General features: G+C 42.8%; 1 protein-coding gene and 1 pseudogene across 1 annotated transcript in view; both read right to left on the minus strand.

The window, feature by feature from the left end:
• The window catches only part of Sergef (secretion regulating guanine nucleotide exchange factor), a 222,559-nt gene that overhangs the window by 169,031 nt on the left and 32,845 nt on the right, over positions 1–20,683 (minus strand). The window contains 1 exon segment of the mRNA XM_074042614.1: positions 488–654. Within this exon segment, the coding sequence (XP_073898715.1) occupies positions 488–654 (167 nt within the window).
• LOC141415773 (U1 spliceosomal RNA) lies at positions 19,761–19,910 on the minus strand (annotated as a pseudogene).

Genomic DNA, 20,683 nt, shown 5'->3' on the forward strand with positions numbered 1-20,683 from the left:
TTTCAACCCATCATAACTGCCCCAGTCTCCAGCCAAATTTAACCACTAGTGGTCTCCAAACGCTTTCTTTACATTCCTACCCCCCATAACTGTATTCAAGCTGTTACACCCACCTAAAAGTCCCCTTCTCTCTTATAAGTGCTTGCTCAAGTCTGATCCATCCTCCAAGCTCAATGTCATGCCACTTTCAAAGCCTAGACTAATCCCTGTACCCTGAATTCATTTCTCATTCCTCCCAGTGTACCAGGAATACCATGCTTTGAATCTCCCTAAAGGAGTTACACAGTCTGCCTTATGGTACAGTCATCGGATAACTGGTAACTGATTTTTCTCCCATATTAAATCATGAGCTCCTTGGGACAAAGACCCCTTCAGATTCCTACATGGAACCAATCATAATGCCTGGCACACAGTAAGTCCTCAGTAAACACTTCATTGAAAGACAAGAAAAAGAGACACTCTGCACCTGTGAGAAATCACTTCTTACCTCAGCTGCTCCTGTTAAGCAATGCAGAGACGATGGTATGCTGTGCTGTGGACTCAAGCAGGGGGGTGGTAATTCTGGCTTTTCCTCCTTCTGGCCTTCATGAGACTCCAACTTCCTCCCTAGTTGACCATAGTCTGCTCGGCCCCAGGTAAACACCTTGCCAGTTTCTAAAAGCACACATGTTTTGAATTAAGACTACATTCCACAGTTGTGTTCTCACGGATAGGCAATGAGTTATTAAAGAAAGTGTGAGCTGCACTTTAGTACCAAGTATTATGACAAGGAACTTCTCTGTCTTCCCTTGAAGAAAGGATTTTTAATGCTTTGATTATGATTTGTGCTCCAGACATTTATAAATCTAACAGAGAGAGAAGAAAAATCATATTCTTGCCATACTAATTCAGTAATTAGAAAGTAAGTTGTTTGTTACATTTTATTTTTAACTTCAACTTTAAAATTTTAACTTGGAGGACTATTTTTCCTCCTAAATCCTAGCATTTGCTTTTTTCCTTTTTTGCAGTACTGGGGCTTGAACTCAGGGCCTTCACCTTGAACCACTCCGCCAGCTCTTTTTGTGAAGGGTGTTTTCGAGATAGGGTCTCACAAACTATTTGCCAGGGCTGGCTTTGAACTGCAATCCTCCTGATCTCTGTCTCCTGAGAGGCTAGGATTACAGGCATGAGCCACTGGTACCTGGCCTAGCATTTGCTTTTACATATTGATTTTTTTCCATTTTAAATAAGTAATAAATGAACACTGTAGAAAATGTGCAAAATACACAAGTGTACAAAGACAAAAATAGTATATGTCTCACAATTCTATTACTCTATAAAATACTTTGTGTTTTCAGGAATTTATATGTGTATATGTATATTGTATCTACACAACATGCCTTTTATTTTTTATAATATCTGTTCTGTTAACTTATATAATTTTATCTAGTATTTAATATTTAAAAGCTATGTGTTAAATTTTAAGCAAATTGAATAAAATTTTAGTGTATCAGAAAAAAAAAAAAGCATTTTTACAGATGGGGGAAGTGAGTGAGGTTCAGAGAGAGTAAATGACTTCCCAAAGATCAAGTAAGTGGAGTACCAGAGTAGGAATCACAGGTTTACGCTAAAGCCTATGATTTTGCACTGTATGTTACAGATATGGAGACTGCTACAGATATACTTCAACCATGCATATGGCCCCCACCCTCTCCCCTACCACACTTCCTCCTTGTGCTTTGCCCAGATGCCTATCCTCAGGCTGTCTTCCCTCCTACGCCATCAAGAGAAGGGCCATCAAGGGCCCCTTCTCCCTCACTGAAGTTCCCCATGCCACAATTTCTTTGGGTCTTACCCTAAACTCAATTAATGGCTGATTTCTTTGTTTTCCCCCCACAAATAATGCAAGAAGACCTCTCAGAGTCTATGCTTTTACCCAAAGGAGCAATCCTAACAGTCCCAAGGCAAGTGTCTATGTGTGCTAGAAGAAAAGGAGTGAGAGAAGGGAAAAACAGATACAAAATCATTTGGAGCCAGAAAAGCATTCAGTTCTGCAACACTGCATGGGAAACCGGCCAGTGCTAAATATGACAGAAGAAAATGAAGCTTGAAAAGGGAGAAATGGCCCTTCTTCTCCCAGATAAGAGAAAATTCACCAAACTCATTCAGTTGTACCAAGTGCCGTATTTGTTATTTCAACAGAAAGGCAAAATTCGATGAGGCATAGATTATTAACAGATTCTCTGCAATAAATATGCATAACCATGTGCTCTGTATAAATTCTTTATACATGTTTATTTTAACAAAGAAAAAAATTTTGCTTAAGAGACAAAACACCAAGTAATGCATATTAAATTCTAGACAAATCTACTACATACTCTGTGTTTGATATCAAAGCTTCATCTGGCCTCACATTCAACATATGGTTTATAGCGTCAGCTAAAAAAAAAAACCACAGACTCATGGTGGAAATGTCGGAATACTGCAGGCATAAAGGGCTCTGCAGGGCTACTGTTCTCAGGTTCAACCTTCTTGCAGACACTAAGGTAGATACCAACCAGCTCATAGGAAACTGATTTCTATGCTTCCTCAAAAACAGAACCATGTCTGTGTGTGTACTTGGCATATCATACGAACTGGGAGTGGGTCCAGTCAACATGCTAATTAATGCATCTGCATGTGCTGTTGCCTTGGCTGTGGATGCCCTTTCCCTAACCTAGTAAACCACAGCTCAACTTTCAGAGTCCAGCTCCTATACCATGAGGTCTAGGAAACCTCTCTTGACTCTTCAACTCTGCCCCAGGAAAGGGTGAAACTGACTTATGCTCCAATGAACTACTTTCTTACGGTAGGCACCAACTACTATATCGCCATTTAACACAAGTTCTCATTGAGGCTCAGAGATGTGACCTGCTCAGGGCCACATCTCTGCAAACTAGCTCATGCTACATAGCACTCTGCACTGGTTATTCATGTCCATGTATCACTACATAGTCACTCAACACTCTTCCTTCATATACAGGATTAGACAAAAAAAAAAAGTCCATGGCCAGAATCCATGAAACACCCCAAACTGCCAAACTATCCCTTTACCTAAGCTGGGTAGGATTTATAATCAGACTGCCTTAGCAGGAGTTTCCCAAGAAGCCAAATGGGAAGAAGCCTCACTACTATTCAAGACTACATAAATAATTGTGTTATCACAAATTGCACATTGTAACCTTTCCTTCACATCAAGTAAAACATCTTAGACCTTTCTCTATTATTGATTATTGATGTCTAAGACAGGCAAGACTGCCAGAATATGGTGTGCCACCATTATTACATCTCCGATTGCAATTCAGCCATTCCACTTACATAGCACTTTTCACCTTCAAAGCACTTTACATAGATTAACTAATTAATCTTCATACTCTCTGGGGAAGCCATGGACAAACCCAGAAACCAGGTCAACTTGATGTTCACCCTTCTGTCTCAAGCCTAAGTTTGTTGCACTCTCTGAACCTGTCTGTTTCTCCTCAAAATACACTCTGCATCAGAAGGCTCATAGAAAACAGACCAGATTACTATTTCTCCTATAAAAACAGACATTTATAGACAGCCTCTCAGATTCCCAGCACATTCACAGACACCATCTCAATTAATTCTCATAATAACTTCAACATGTTTATTATTAACTTTACAGATGAGGCTAAATGACTTGGTCAAGTTCAAACAACAAGCAGGTGATGGAATTAAGATTTAAACCAGTATCGCCAGGTGCCAGTGGCTCATGCCTATAATCCTAGCTACAGGGGAGGCTGAAATTAGAAGGATCTTGGTTGGAGGATAGCACACGAGACCCCTTCTCAACCAATAGCTGGGTATAGTGGTAAACACCTGTCATCCCAGCTATGTGGCACTGAGATGAGGAGAATCACAGGCAAAAAAATTGAGAGACTCCATCTCATGATAGGTGTGGTGGTGCAGGCCTGTCATCCCAGCTACAGAGGAAAGCATAAACCAGGAGGATCATGGTCCAGATTGGCCTGGGCAAAAAGTGAGACCCAATCTCCAAAATAACCAGAACAAAAATGACTGGAGGTATGGCTCTAGGGGTAGAGCGCCTACCTAGCAAGTTCAAAGCCCTGAGTTCAAACCCCAGTACCACCAAAATAAAAATAAACCAGTATCTTTGACTAAGTCCAGTGGTATCTGCAATGACTGCACAGCTGACATACAAACTAATGAAACGTGGTTGGTGAAACAGCCATTTTCACAATATGTGAGAAGGGGGAAACCAGACTACAGAGACAGGCTGTGTGCCATCCAACCTTCCTCACTAGGATGACCTTCCTAGGATGCCATGCAGAACTAGGATTATAACTGCTGAAATTAAGGTATTAAACACATGGATTGTGATTTTTATGTCACTTGGAATAAAATAATGAGTGTACATAAAAAAGTTCATTAATACACTGTAGTTCAATGTCTGCCTTAAGTTGAAACATGCTGTCAAATCCAGGGTGATTCAGAGCACAAATTTAACAAATGAACTTTTCCTTAAAGAAATTAAAAAAATAGATATATTAATGCCATCTAAAAATTAATGTCACAGATAGGTATGTATCTCTGGAAAAATGATAAATGAGAGAAATGACAAAACAGCTCAAAATGAAGTCAGCACGTGACACAAGGTGGAGCAGGAGGGTGAATGCAGGCCATAGAATGGAGTTGAAGAGGGGAGTCAGGACTGGCAAGCTGGGCCTGTCACAAGGAAATGCCAGGTTTGGGGTCTGGATCTCACCCTACACACCAATGGTTCCCAAATTTGGTAGCTTGTCATCCCCTATCAGTAACATATTTTTTAAGCCAATATAAATACTTCACTTATTTATTTAAGTATATACTTGGATTTTCACAATTCAAAAGTTGTGACGATCTATCCTCACTCAAAAACATACAGGATAAAACAAGCTTAAAAATAGAAAATTCAAAAGAACATGTAAAAGCACGTAAGATTTCTTATCACACCCTGGCAGTTTGTCTTGCATGCTCACTTTAGGGGCTTCTGCTAACTAGACCATGGTATTAGAACTTTGAACAGGGCTAGGGTCTGATGAAAGGAATGTTTGGAAGTCAGATCTCTGGCAAAGGATGGAAGGAGGCCAGAAATAATACTAACAGCCAACACTTGTACCACACCCACTACATGCTGGCCACTGTTCTAAGCATTCTTCACACAACCCTGTGAGACAGGTATTCCTGCCGTCTCCGTTCTGCTGACAGAAACAGGCACTTATCCCAAGTCACAAAGGTAGTAAGTGAAAAGAAGAAAACTATCACATTATCACAAAGGGTACATCAGAGCCTCAACTAGAATTGGAATCATAGAGGGAAAGGAAAGAGTTTTCAGGACTTGGCTCCCCATTAGACATAAGAAAAGGGGACGAGAAGATAAACACCACTGTGAGATGTCAGCATTTCAAGATTTGTAGGAAGGTAGTGGTGCCATTAAAAGAAGTGGATAAAGAAGGAGAGATGCTAGGTCAAGGGTCTCACCAAAAAGGATCATGAAATTATTTTACTGCCAAAGTTGGGCCTTTTGCCAACTTGTTATCAAATAGATATAAATAATGGGAAATAATAAGGAGAAAGACTCACAGGTGTAAAGCCTGCATTCTGTAGGCAGGGTGATAGGTGGTGAATATTATAGAGGCCATCCCGGGTTGCCATCCATCCAGGACTGCCTGGGATGGTGGTGAAGGCAGGTGCTGCAATTTCAGCCATAGCACAGTGAGAAGGCACTGAGCTCCTCAGGAAAGAGACATTTCTGTCCTGTTCCTGAGGAAGGGGTCCTGAAGGTGACAGGAAGACAGATTAAAGGAATATCCATATTTTCTTAACAGACTCTGTCCAGATTGGGAAAGAATGTCACTGACAATAATAAAATGGAATAGCAAACAAAGATGGAGGTTATAAAAAGAAAACCCATAGTCAGAGAAAAAGTAATATGATCTCTCCAGTCCCTTCCAACTCTAATATTCCAGGATGCTACAAAGCCTTCTAAAATGCACACAAATGAGAGGGAGGTCACTCTCTGCCTGTGACTTTCTTGTTTATAATTCATCTGTTTACAAATGCTAGTTATTCTTGGGGTATTCATTCCAAGTCCTTAGAAGGTAAGAATGACTTCTATGACTGATCCTCTATTCTGCCACATGAACAGAGACTTTATAAAAGTCTGATGATAATAACCAAGGACTGTTTAAAACACAGATGACCAAGAGCCCTTAAACATCAGCTTCCTTTGGAAGAAGGAAGGAAGAGGGAAGGAGGGGCTCAGGGCACAGGTGCTAGCAGGTATAACAGGTTGCTTTCATATTTGTATGTGCCATGCTGCTCTTCTACAGGCCTCCATCCTCCTCTCTCCCCCCAGCTGAGTCCACACCCTGACCCCGTTCACCTAGTCAACTCCAACTCACTCTCATCTCTTAATCTAGACTAGATTCTTGTGGGCAATGATCCCGAGAATCACATCCCTCACTCTGATAGTGCTTATCTCAGTTTGCAAATATAAATTCATTAGTAGAGCTATTAATTAATGTCTGTCTCCTCTTCCGGAAAGCCAGGTCTATGAGAGCAGGGACCATTCGTTTTCACTCATCCCCATATCCTGAAATAATCCCCAACCCAGACAAGGCACTCAATAAGTATTTGTTGCCTAAATGAACAAATGAATCTAATCACCTCTCTACCTAGCTCTCCTTCACCCCTACTGAACTTTACCAGCCAGTGGCTCCATAATCTTGATCAAATTATTCAATACCTCTAAGTCTCATGTGCAGAATAAGAATAATAGCATCTGCCTTGTAAGGCTGCTGCAAGGATACTCTTGCATAAAGCATGTGCAACATAGTAGTAGACAGTCACTATTACTATTATTCTCCCAAACTACAACACAGCCTGATCAGGGACTTCCATGGTTCCACAGTTGCCACCAATTTTTCAAATCTTCTCCACCAACTCCCACCTACCAAGGTCTTAGGGTAAATGCTGCTAATGATAATCAAAGGAGAAGAGCGCTGAAAGCTTCATCATAGAATTTTGGATTCTTTTTTAAGATTCACATATAGTGACCAGCACACCAGAGGGCTCTGAAGTATCGCGTGATACAGATTAATTAAAACTGGTGAGGGGGAAGTAAAAGAGACCAATGGATAAGGGAGGTGACACAAGGTGCTGGAGAGAGGAAAGAAGGAAGGGGAAGAGGAAGATTTAGCCGAAGACTCATGAGGTCTGGGTCCTAATCCTGCTTCTCCTCTAAGCTACATGGCCTTGAACAGGTCCCTTCTCTGGAGGCCTAGTTTCCACATCCATAAAATGAGAGTACTGGAAAAGACCTCTCAGACAGCCTCCACCTATAAACTTTAATAATGATATCCAAAAATTGTCAGTGTCAAAATAAGTAGTGTACAACTTAATTTTATTGGCACCACTGGAATCTTCAGTATGATCGGTGTCCTAAAATAAAACATCCACTCTAATTTCACAGACCATTCATGTACTTAATAATTTAAACTAAAAACTGAGATTTAATTATATATCCTATTTTTAGTAAAAATGTCCCCAAGTTTCTATGGTCATATCATAAACAATATCACATAAAAGATTTGGAATTTTTCAAAAAGTTAGTAACAGGAATAAAATTGTCACACATGAGCTTCCCAACTAAAAAGGAGAGAAGAAGGCTGCAAAGAGAGTAAAGAAACTCTGAAAAGAACCTATTTATCAAGAGTTGACTCTGTGTGGAACTCTGCTTTAGGCAGTGTCATCAAGTTATGTAATTTAATCAAGCCTGAATGATTAGTATAAACCCCATTTTACAGATAGAGATCACTGAGGTTACACAACTTGTCCAAAAATATCACACAGCTGGTAAGTGGCAAAGTCTCAATTAAAAAAAAAAAAAGCTAACATTTTGAGGGCACTTATTTCATGCTTTATATGGATTATCCCATTTAATCCACAGAAACAGCCAATGAGTAGGTATCATACTCCTCAAATTGGAGATGAGAAAATTAACTCACACAGAGAGGTTAATCTTGGGCTCTGAGCCAGCAGCTGTCACAGCAGAGAAAGACTAGAAACCAATAACCTGGCACCAGAGTCATTGCTCTTAGTCACTGTCCTGCAGAGGACACACAGCCCATCTGACCCCAGCTCTGCTTTTTACTTAGTCATTCTGCTTCTTCAAAAGTGAGCATTGCCAAGATTTTCCAGAGGTTGTTCAGGGTCATGGGAATGAAAGCCTAGGCTAGATGCATAAAGAGAGCCTGGTTGGTGAGTGACTGAGTGAACTTCTTCCTTGGCCTATATGGCAAAAAACAGAGTTCCAAAACATACAGACCTTCCAGAAAGCTACTCAATTTTCACCAGTGACTTTAGTAGCTACCAAATCAGGGCACCAAGGATAGAAATCAAGACAGACTGTACCCTGAGAAGCCCCAGCCCAGCTGCAGGACTATTTGCAACATTCAGGGCTGGGGCTTCTCAGACAAAAGCAAGGAGTCAGTGGCTTCTCCTACACAGGCCCAAGGACCTTCCAGGAATCCCCAATGTTAGTATGTTCAGTAGCTCCCTTGCCTTCTACCCAGTCCCTCTCTCAAAGCACCTATGCTCTGTCAACGCTGGATGACTGCCCCTTTGTCAAGAGCATACTCCACTTTCTCCCTCCAAGACCTTGGGGTCATGCTGCGTCCCTAGGCTGCAGTGTTGGCCAGCCTGCTTGCCCTACCTACAGAAAGCCTTCTCACCCTTCAGGGCCCAACTCACATGCCACTGAATCACTCCATCATCCCCTCATCAGAATAAGCCCTGCCTTCTCCTGGAAGCTACTGGATGGTGCTTATATCTTTGTGTTGACAACAGCTCTATACTATGTCTCCAGATACAGGATGACTTGACTGCATGTTTTACATTGCCCAATGAAGACAGTGTCTCTGTATCCCCTGTGGCACCTAACATAAAGCCTGACCCAAGGCAGGTATTCAGTGTTTGTCAAAAGAAAAAACTAATAGCCAGAGCTCTTACTAGGGACCTTTATATGTCACAAGGACATCAGAGACCATCCAAGCTATCTATTTTGTGTTTTTCCAAAGAAAATACAAAACTGAGGAAAATAAATAACTTCTCCTTTACAGCACACCATCTCTCTCTCTCGCTCTCTTTAATTAACACAAAAATTGCACATGTGTATGGGACACCATGTGATGTTTCAATACCTGTATACATTCAGTAATGCCCAACTGCCACCTTTCCTAAAGCCTACTTGGAAATGGAGGCAGGCATTCACTCTAACAAGCATTTACTCTACGCCAGCTGCTGTCCTAGGTGCTAGGGGCCACAATATTGAACACAGCAGACCAAACTTCCTTTCCTCGTGGAGCTTACACTGTAATGGGGGAAAGACAAGACAATAAATACATAAAACTTAATCCGTGGCAAATGACTTTAAATAGAAAAATACAAAGTTCAAACAGGAACAGCACTGCTGGGGAAGGAGGAGGGCCAGGATCAGCATCTAGCTCCTGACTTTGTATCTGGGCTTCTCCTCTGTAGCATTCCACCTTTCTTTCTCTTTCTCTTCCTCTTTTTTCCCCCCGTCTCTTTAAAATTAACGTATTTTTATTTGACACACAAATTTTGTACATGTGTACAGGATACCATGTGACGCTTCCATACATGTATACATTGCACAAGGTTCAAATGCCACCTCTCTTAAAGAACCTTAAATTTAAAAGTCTCGGCAAAGGCTAGGTGTGGTGGTACATGACTGCAACGTAATCCCAACTACACAGGAGGCAGAGGTAGGAGGATCACAGTCTGAGGCTGGTCCCAGGCAACAGCAAAACCCTACCTGAAAAATCAACTAAATCCAAAAGAGTTGGGGTGTGGCTCAAGTGATAGAGTGCTTGTCTACCAAGCACAAGGTCCTCAATTAAAACCCCAGTATCACCAAAAAAAAAAAAAAAGAAAGAAAAAGAATTAAAAGTCTAGGTCAACTCATGTAGAAGCAATGAAATCACCACTATGAAAAGGTAGACAATAAACACAAAAACACTTTGTAAATGGAACTGTTAGTGACATTATGACTATCACTCTCTAAAGCCACTTTCCAAAGAGCCATGAAGAAAGCCTGGGCAGTCAGCCCTTACTCTGAAGTTCTGCTCAGACTGCGTGCTCGGACTTCTAGTTCCTGCAGGGGTCTGCAGCACATCAGCCTGATAGTCACACCTGGAAACCACTTAACACCCTCAGAAAAACCCCTGATTGAGGCCACTGCCTCTGCAGATGTTCCCCAACTCATTTCACATTCAAACTCCAAAGCTTCTTCGCACACTTTTAGATTCTTATTAATAACACTTTAAAATGTAGATTGCTGCCTAATCTTAGCTACGTAATTAAAAAAATAATCTTGCTTCTCTCCCTCCCAGCAAGAAAGGAAACCATATCCCTGGGCTTCTGCAGCTAAGAATCACACCCTGAAAAAAAGTTAATAGGATGCTCAGGTTGGGGGTTGAGAGTGGGGATGGGGGTTGGGGGAGAGCAGTTAAAGGCAAGAAGTGAGTCTCATCCCTTGGTTTTGGAGAAAATGAAAATGTGAGCTGGCAGAGTGGCTCAAGTAGTAGAGCACCTGCCAAGCAAATGTGAGGTCCTAAGTTCAAACCCCAGTACCACCAAAAAAAAAAAAAGAAAGAAGTTAGGGAAAATGAAAATGAAAATGAGGCTGGAGGAATCTGTCCAAGAACACAATGCTTTGGCAGTCAAAACTAGGACCCCAGTTTCCTGCTTCCCAGAGGATGCTCGTCTGCCTAGAGAGCACAAGAAAGGAAGAAAACAGACTGCAAGGCCTTGGTTGATAGGAATCAAAGTCTATGTGATCTCCTTGCATAGTAAGCACAGTACTGCTCATCTGCAGAAAGAGCTAATGGCTTTGAATTCTCAAAAGGCTCATGGAACAAGGTTCAAAGTTCCTTACATTCTATTCAGTCTCACAAACTGTCAGAACAAGAAGAGATCTCAGCAAACTTCTTGCCCAAGCATGCCAGAAAGAAAAGCAATTGTTTACACAAGGTCAAACAGTGAGTCAGAAGAGAACCCAAGGGCTATTGGAATGGCTCAAGTGGATAGAGCGCCTGTTTATCAAGCATGAGGCCCTGAGTTCAAACCCCAGTACTACAAAAAAAAAAAAAAAAGTCACAATTAGAAGAAAATCCAGGCCACACTGACTTCCAGTACATTGTATCCACAGTTTCTTAGAAAGCATCAGTCAACCTCTCTAAATTTCCATTGCTACCTGTCTTGCCCAATTCCCAAGGGGTCTTCCAGGAGGGAAGAGGATATGAGTAAGGTCCACATGGCCTTCCACTGCCTATGAGATGGCTTCTTGGAAGAATCAGGGACTGACTAATGGAGAGACACACAGCCTACCTACATCTCCAGGTTGTTCCCTCCCTACCTAGGACGGCCATCCCTAGACCTGGACATCACCTTCAGTTTTTGTCCATTAGAAAATATCATCAGCAGTTTCCATCTCTGTGAAACTGAGAGAGAGAGAGAAAGAGAGAGAGAGAGAGAGAAGGTTAAGCACTGCACCCAGCTGTTGGTGAGGCCATGGTGATAATGACTCACAGTGCCCAAGCTGATGCCTGGGACTGGAAATGTGACTTGGGGGAGTGCATAGCCAAGAGAGAGTCTGGGTTCCCAAGCATGTCTGGGCCTGCAGAAAGGAAGTGCTGGTATCCTATGGGGAAAATTGCAGCATCTGGCTATGGACACGTAGCTCCCCCTGCAGACCTCCCTGAGGCCTCATGGGAGCGGGCCCAGGGACAGACCACAGACTAGAGTCAGTGAATGCTGCACCTGCCTACCAAGTATAGAAGCCAGTTATATGAGGAAGCCAGGGTCTCACCTCTGAAAACCCAAGAGATCCAATACACTATTTGCATCTATAGATTTCAAAAAAAGCAACTGGCAATAGGGCCACTGAAATAGAGATGACAAAGATTGCTCCCATTCTTTGGGAGGGCAGATAATTCATCTAGAGGCAAGAACAAGGAAGGGAAGGAGTCTAGCCTGGGATGCCAGTTTGTGGTCAAGCAGTGAGAACCTCTCAGACATGACTTCAGATAGTGCCTCTAAAATTTATTCTACACCCACCCCTGGGAAATTGTCCCACATTCCTCAAGAGAAGTGGGTATAAAAGACCTCCTGTTAGGGTCCTAACAGACTGCACTCACTGAAAGGGGAGTCCTTTCACCCCACCTGCAAGGATGAGACTGTGCAGTCAAGGAGACCCAATGGAGGTGATCCCCACACCACCCTCAATGGCTTGGAGCCTTGCCACAGCTAGGGCAGTAACAAGTATTACCAAAGAAACCACTAAAAACCCATTACATTTAAGGACCACCAGGACAGGGAAAATAATCAGGAGACTTGGAGTCCTGGTAACTTCAAAGTTAGGGGTTAGGAGAGGCTTGGGTCCAAAGTCCACTTTGGGTCAAAATTGGTGGGTGGTGTTAATGGCAACCACAGTCACATTCACGTGGCCCATGAGGCTCATGGCCTCCTGGTATGGAGAAGGAAGAATCAGCAGGGCAGGTCCATGGTGGGACAGCCTCTCTCCTTCCACATCCGCTGATCTTCATCCTGTTCTGCTCCCTCTTCCCATTTGCCCATCAGGCCCCCAAAAGGACACTCTTTACTAGCAGTCCATCTGCCAATAGTCCCTGAATCACCAGCTTGAGTCATGTAAAAGCCAGACACAGTTTAGATTCCCTCTCCTAGTGGTCACCTTTAATCCCATCAGAGACAGTAAGCAGCAAAGCTACAGTGTCCTCCTGGGAGAGGCTGACTTTTCCACGGCCGGGGACTGGGACAGGCATCTGCTACTCAGGAGTTTTCACTTCATAGGCTCAGCTCCAACCAAATCATCAAAGCACTGTTACTATGGACCATCTGGCAGGACCTGGAAACAGCCCTGTTACATAAAGGGGTTGGGATAATGAAATTTATTAAACTGGATTCTTTCTCCACAAAGCAGAAAAGGCATTTTAAATCTTTCCTTAAAGGACAATGATGGGAAGTGGAGGGGTCCTGGATAAGGAACCCACTGAGTTCTAATCCTGGCTCTGATCTCCACTAGCTGTGGGACCATGAGGATAAATAATCTCTTCCTGGAATTCTGGTTTCTCAAATTTCAAATAAGTAGGAGATGGTCCCTTTTGCATTAAAATTCCATGACATACTATTTTTCACCAAAATGGCAAAAAGTAAGCTTATCTTGTTATTAATTTTATATAACAGGGTTCATTTTCTAAAAATGAGCAGTACTTTTATATCTGTGGGCTTACTAGAAGTAATGAATCGAGCCACTGAATATGGGGCTAACTGGAAGAAAAAGTACACAGAGGAGAAAGTAAAGGTCAGAGTCTTCTATCAACTCAGGCAGAGCAGGCCCAAGCAAAATCCAAAATAAGAATTTGCCTGGGGAGCAGTACTATTAAGGGCCCCCTGCCTGCCAAAAACATACGATGGAGAAAAGACAGCCTCTTCAACAAATGTTGCTGGGAAAAGTGGTTATCTATCTGCAAGAAACTGAAACTAGATCCATGTCTATCACCCCGTACTAGTATCAACTCAAAATGGATCAAGGACCTAAATATCAGACCTGAAACTCTGAAGTTACTACAGGAAGGAGCAGGAAACACTCTGGAACTAATAGGTATAGGCAAGGACTTCCTCAATAGAACTCCAGCAGCCCAGCAACTAAGAGAAAGGATGGACAAATGGGACTTCATAAAATTAAAAAGCTTCTGTACAACAAAAGAAATGGTCTCTAAACTGAAGAGACCACCCACAGAGTGGGAGAAAATATTTGCCAGCTATATATCAGACAAGGGACTGATAACCAGAATATACAGGGAACTTAAGAAACTAAACTCTCCTAAAATCAATGAACCAATTAAAAAATGGGAAACTGAACTTAACAGAACTTTCTCAAAAGAAGAAATTCAAATGGCAAAAAAACACATGAAAAAATGCTCACCATCTCTAGCCATAAAGGAAATGCAAATCAAAACCACACTAAGATTCCACCTCACCCCTGTTAGAACAGCCATCATTAAAAACACCACCAAGAACAGGTGTTGGCAAGGATATGGAGTAAAAGGAACCCTAATCCACTGCTGGTGGGAATGCAAGCTAGTGAAACCACTCTGGAAAAAAATTTGGAGACTTCTTAAAAATCTAAACATAGACCTGCCATATGATCCAGCAATCCCACTCCTGGGGATATACCCAAAGGAATGCAACACAGGTTACTCCAGAGGCACCTGCACACCCATGTTTATTGCAGCGCTATACACAATAGCCAAGTTATGAAAACAACCAAGATGCCCCATGACTGATGAATGGATCAAGAAAATGTGGTACTTGTACACAATGGAATTTTACTCAGCCATGAAGATGAATGAAATCTTATCATTTGCAGGTAAATGGATGGAACTAGAGAACATCATTCTGAGTGAGATCAGCCAAGCTCAGAAGACCAAAAATCATATGTTCTCCCTCATATGCAGACTTTAGATCTAAGGCAAATGCAGCAATGTGGTTGGACTGGGACCACATGACAAGGGGAGAGCACATATGGGTGACACAAAAACAGGTAGAAAACCCAAAACATGAAAGCGTTTGACGTCCCCACTCCAGAGGAGCTAATACAGAAACCCTAAAGCAATAGAGGTTATCATGAGAAGGGGATCAGTAACCAGGGTAAAGATCAGTTAGAGATGAATCAACATGGGTCATAACATGTGTACATGAAAGCAATGCTAGGAATATTTCTGGATAGCTATCCTTAACTCAACTAGCAAAACACTTTGTCTTCCTTATTATGCTTGTCTCTTTTCTTCAACAAAACTAATGATAAAGGCAGAACAGGACCTGCCTAGAACTGAAGGGGAAAGGGGAGAGAGGGTGGGAGAGGGGGGCAGGGGGGAGAAATGACCCAAACAATGTATGCACATGTGAATAAATGAATAATTTTTAAAAAGCAGCAGATAGGGTGTTAAATGTGCAATGGTGATAATAGCATATGACACTGATGTGATACAAAAACTTGTATAGTAATACAAAAAGAAAAGGGGGGCCTCCTGTCTATATACACAATTCTCCAGTTTACAAAGTGCTTTCAAATCCATAATCCTGTTTGACACTCACCACCCTCTCAGATGACAACAATCCTCGTTTCATTCTAAGCAAAGTGGGGCTAAGTAACTAGGTAGAGCAAACCCATGTCTCTTACCCTCTCTTCAGTTCCTCATATGTAAAATGGAAGTCATCCTTACTTTGAAAAATTTCTATATGAATTAAATAGATGATGTTTGTAAAGCCCTTGCAAAATGCCTGGCACCCAGTGTGGCCTTGATAAATCAGTAATCCCTTTCTCACATACCTCCACCTCCTCAGGGAGCTACAGCTTTCCTTTTGGGGAACAAGCCCCAAAAGCTGCTCATTTTTAAATCCTTAAGAAATGCTTCAATGGCTGAAGATGTGGCCCAAGTGGTTGAGTGCCTGCCTAGCAAGCGCAAAGCCCTGAGTTCAAACTCCAGTGCCACCAAACAACAAACAGAAAAAGAAATGCTTCAATGACTTGAGGTATGGCTCACGAGGTAGAATGCCTGCCTCAAAAGCATCAGGCCCTAAGTTCAAATCCCAGTTCCACAAAAAAAGGGGGTGGAGGAGGAAAGAAATGTTTCAAGATAAAAAATAGCATAATAGTTTCCATAGTAACCATATTAGACCAATGAGCCAGATTACTTTAGTCCCTACCTATCTCATAGATACTAATAGTCATCCCAGCCTATGAGAAAGGGGCTCCCCTGGAAGTCCAGGATCTCAATCTCAGCTACAGAAATGAAAACAAAAGGCAAAAGCAAGCATAAGGCCGCAACAGAGGAGCCTCAAAAGGTATCCTGAGACAAGGTCTTTCGTTATTCATCATTAGCACACACCTCACCTTCATAGAAACCTTCAGCATCTCCCTTCACTGCTCACAAAGACCCACTCCCATTATACTCAAATGTTTTCAGTCTCTTATCTGGCCCAGGTCAAGCAAACTACAACAGGTGCCCTTCCTGCTTCTACAGCTTGGTTCACAGCATTCCTTCATCCAGAATATCCTCCCCTGAACTCTGTCCACGCAACAAGTGTTTGTTCAACAAATGAGTGAAGAAATGAAGAAAGAAACTATTGCTGTAAGGCAGAAAAATTAGGAATGATTCTCGTTTTACAGAAGAGGAAATTCAGGCCCAGAGAGTTTAAATGACTTGCCCAAGAAGCCAACAAATAGCAAATTAGAACTGGAACCTATCTCTTCAAGGTTCTTTTGGCCACATCAAGCTTCCTCCTAAGGTAAAAAGTCACTCTCAGATTGAAAAAGAGCTGATTCCTCCAAGATTCCTCAAAATGGGCCACTTTAATCTTGGCACACATTGAGAGTACTTTAAGGAACTGGCTGTCACTATGATTATTGGGAGCTCCCAAGGGACAAGCAAGGTCCCCTGAGACAGGGCAAGCCCAGTGTCATGTATCAAGAATGTAAAAATGATGACGAAATTACAGCCTGGCCACTTATGCTCACTTTTAGAAAGCTCCTGGAACAAACCAGTCCCCACTAGGAAAGAGGAGGATTGCTTGAATGGAAACTGAGCTCTCTGCCAGGGACCTCTGAGCCCATTCCAGAACTATCTAGTGAGTTCAAAGCATGGTTGGTGGCCCTACCACAACTCTGTCCTCTCTCCAGCGTCCCACCACCACAATTTCTCCACAAGCTATGCTCCTTCCTGCCCTGAAATCTAGGAATCTGTGAGAGACTGAAAGTTTGCATCCTCTTCAAATCCACATGTTGACACCCTAACCCATAATAATGATATAAGGAGTGGGGTCTTCGGAAGGTGATTAGGTCATAAGAGTGGGACCTTCAAGAATGGGATTGGCAACCTTATAAAAAGCCCCCCCCCCCCACTCCTCCTAACATATCAGAGAAGACAGCCATCTATGGACCAGGAAGCAGGCCTACACCAGATACCAAATCTGCCATGCTTTGATTACAACTTTTCAGGCTCCAGACTGTAAGAAGTAAATTTCTGTTATTTCTAAGCCACCCAGTCAGTGGTACTTTGTTCTAGCAATGCAAACTGACAAAGATAGTCACTGGCTACATGTCCAGTGAGGTCACTTTGAGGGGAAGTAACCTGCTGAAATGAGTATGAGCACTGACATAAAAAAGGAGCAGGGCTTAGTGTCTGCTTGCTTCTTAACTCGTTATGTTCCTTCAGACAAGCCACTCCGCCCCTCTAAGTCTCAGACCTCACCTGGAATGCAAGAGAAGTGAACTCTACCCTAGAGGGCTATGAGGACTTTGCAAGTAGCAGCACTGGGCAGAGTACCTAGTACATGGTAAGTGCTTGGCAAACATTGGTTCCATGTCCCAACCTGACCCTCTTGGAGATTTAGAAAACATTTGTTTGTTGAACCAATTATGTTAACTCGTGTCTTACTGCAGCATGTCTCTGGCAAGGCCTTGGGCCGACCCATCTGTTGGGTGTAAGGGTTGCAGGATGACTCCTAATTCCATCTATGACACAGCTTCATGGGAGGCCTCCGCCTGGAAGCTAGAGGGGAGGGGAGATAATAAAGGGAACAAAAAAGATAATGGACACTGCCTTTGCTGCGGGTGGGCAGGTAGAAATCATGAGGATCAGACCCTCAAAGAAATCATGGTCATCTCTGGCTCACTGGCCTGAGCCCAGGCCTTGTCCCCAGGCTCTACTGTGGGACAGCCAGTTAGAGGCCTGATGAACCTCAGTTCCTCTCAAAGCAAGGACTATCTGGTATTAAGGTCCTTTCAGCTCTGACCTTGCTAATTCTGATTCTGGATGCTGGCCCTACCGAACTCATCCCCTAAGGCTCTCTCCCTGCACGCTGCTGCCATCTGGTGGCCCTCCAAGCCTTGCTGCACTTGGCTTCAACCAAACCTCAGGCAAGCCCTTTGTCCAGTGCACCCACTTCAAAGGATGAATCTTGCTTCTGCTTCAGGTGGACACTATGCACTTTTTCCAGACCACAGATCAATGGGTGTTCATTGCCAAACACAAAAGCCCAAGATAACACCAGATCTTATCTCTCTGGCAGAGATAACACAGTTGCAGCTGGGAGACTGACGTCCCTTCCCAAAGAGGAAGCAACTTGTCCAAGGTCACACAGCTGTCTGTCTCCCTGGCCAGTGCACATTTCCAGATTACTACAATGCCTAGGGCTGGTGGGCACTTGCAAACCAAAAATAAGGTAGGCCCAAGGCCCAAGAAACAAAGTCCTTGGAAGGTGGGAAACAAACTGCCAGGATTCCTGGCAAACCTCAAGAAACTGTAAGCATGGCACATACAACAGGCTGAGCACTATGAGCAGAAACTCACTGGGAATTACGTACTAGTGTTCCCAGCTTGTAGGCTGTCATTCACAAGAACCCCTGAAGGGTTTTCCATAAAGAGCCTCTAAGCTGTCCTCACAAGCTGGATCCTAGGGTAGAAAGAAGACAGACAGTGTAGAAGACACAGTGGAGCAGCACAGTGTTTTCATGTGCCCCCTTTCCACACACACACACACCCCACCACCAGGCATGAGCTCCTCAGATCAGGGTTATATCTTTTCTTCTCCATCTCCAGGCTTCTCAGGACCAGGCTTGGGTTGCTCAGAAGAGGTAAATAGTTAGATCCCTTGGGTTCCTGCCCAATCATGGATCTGTCCATTCTCCATGAATGCAATAGATCACACCCTTGGCTCTGTCTGCAGCCATCTTCTACACCCTGTAATGCAGACCCCGAAAAAACAATGCATGACTTTAAGTAGATCACATGTCTATTCTGGCCTCTATCATCTCATATATGCAATGTATTTAGGTTTTGATGGATGATCTTCAAAGTTCTTTTCATTCTAAAATGCTAGAATCTGAAAGCTGCAGACAAATCAAGGCCACCCTTCACCTGCAGACAGAGCAAAAGAAGGTGAACAGGGAACATAATCAAACAATGCTTCCCTCTAATGGTTTAATGAAGTCATTACACCCTCCTGGCTCAGACCACCATGTCTAAACTCCCACTGAATCTCACCCTGAACTGTGAGATCCACCTACAAGCCAGTGGTGCCCAACTGCAGAGAAGTCAGAGAGAAAGCAAGGAAGCCAGGCTCAAGGAACCAATGAGGCCTCTTGGCTGGTTCCACAAAAATGAAGAAATTCTCCATCTTTCAGAACAAATATATTTTGGAGCTCAAAGTACATTTTGTAACCTCCAATACCCTATTCAGATGAGGAAACCAAGGTTCAAGGATATTCAGAAAGGACTTGCCCAAGGTCATCAAGCTGACTCATGACTGAGCCAAAAATAGATGCCCATTTTCCTGCCTCCTGCTACCCTCTCTTGCCTCTTTCCTGTGTGTCCTCTCAACTGAGGCCCATGCAGGAGAGTTGTCAAGGACATCCACACAGGAATGGCTGGCAAAGAGGCCAGTCCCTGGGATGAGGGATAAAATATTTTAATCATTACTTTAAAATAGCACTTATGAGAGACATAATCAGATTCCAAATTATATATTCAGCATAGAATATAACAGAAAATTCACTCAAAATCCCAGCAGAGATAATATTCTGACACACTTCCTTCTTGCCTTCTTTTCTTTTTTAGGAGGGAGCATGAATGCAATCCCCCACTACCACAAATTATGCAGTCGAGTTTCCCACATTTGGGGAAACCGCAGGGGTCAGCACATCCAGAGTGCAATGCATAGGCCTCACCTTCATGATCATGGTATCTCCCCTGCCAGGTAAGTATCCTTCTAATCTTTTCTATGTGAACATTCTTTTTAAAAAGTAAGAGCCACAGTATAGCAATGTAATCTACTCATTTCACTATACTGTGAGCATTTCCTTTGTTATTAAATATCCTTCTAAAACATTCGATTTAATGACTATATAATATCCCAGCTTATGGCTGTATCATAATTTATTTAACCAATCTCTCTTCAGGTTCATTTCTCTAGGTTTGTTTTGTCATTATAAATTGGGCTGCAGTGAATGGCATTATTATTAACACATCCATGTGTTAATAACACATCCACATTTAAACACATCCACGAGTGTTTCCTCATGGAAGTAGTAGGCCAGTTTTATTTTTCATAGGATAGAATTTCACAGCTGGAGTGGCCTGTAAAGATCATGATGTCCACAACGCCCTACTGGCCAGATGGAAGAAAGGGAGCCAGAGAATTCAGAGTCTTGCCAGAGGACAAAGAAAAAGCAACAGAACTAACTCTCCACCTATTAAAATATGACCTTCCCAAAGCCCAACCACAATTTCACACCCTTCCTTGACCACTCCTGGCCACACTGACGTCTCCTTCTCCTGAAAGCTAAGAGTTCGCAGTGTCTTGGCCACTCCTCTGGGCCTATGCTACATTCTTTTTATTCCTCTGTTAAATAGTTCATTTGTTCATCCAACCACAAGCTTCCTGAAGGTAGCTCTCAATTTTTATTTTCCCCAGTGTTCCATAGCATAGAGCTCTGTACATATAGGCAAGCATTTTATAAATACCTGCTGGAGGACAA

The sequence above is a fragment of the Castor canadensis genome, chromosome 1 (genome assembly GCF_047511655.1).
Source record: "Castor canadensis chromosome 1, mCasCan1.hap1v2, whole genome shotgun sequence".
Lineage (NCBI taxonomy): Eukaryota > Metazoa > Chordata > Mammalia > Rodentia > Castoridae > Castor > Castor canadensis.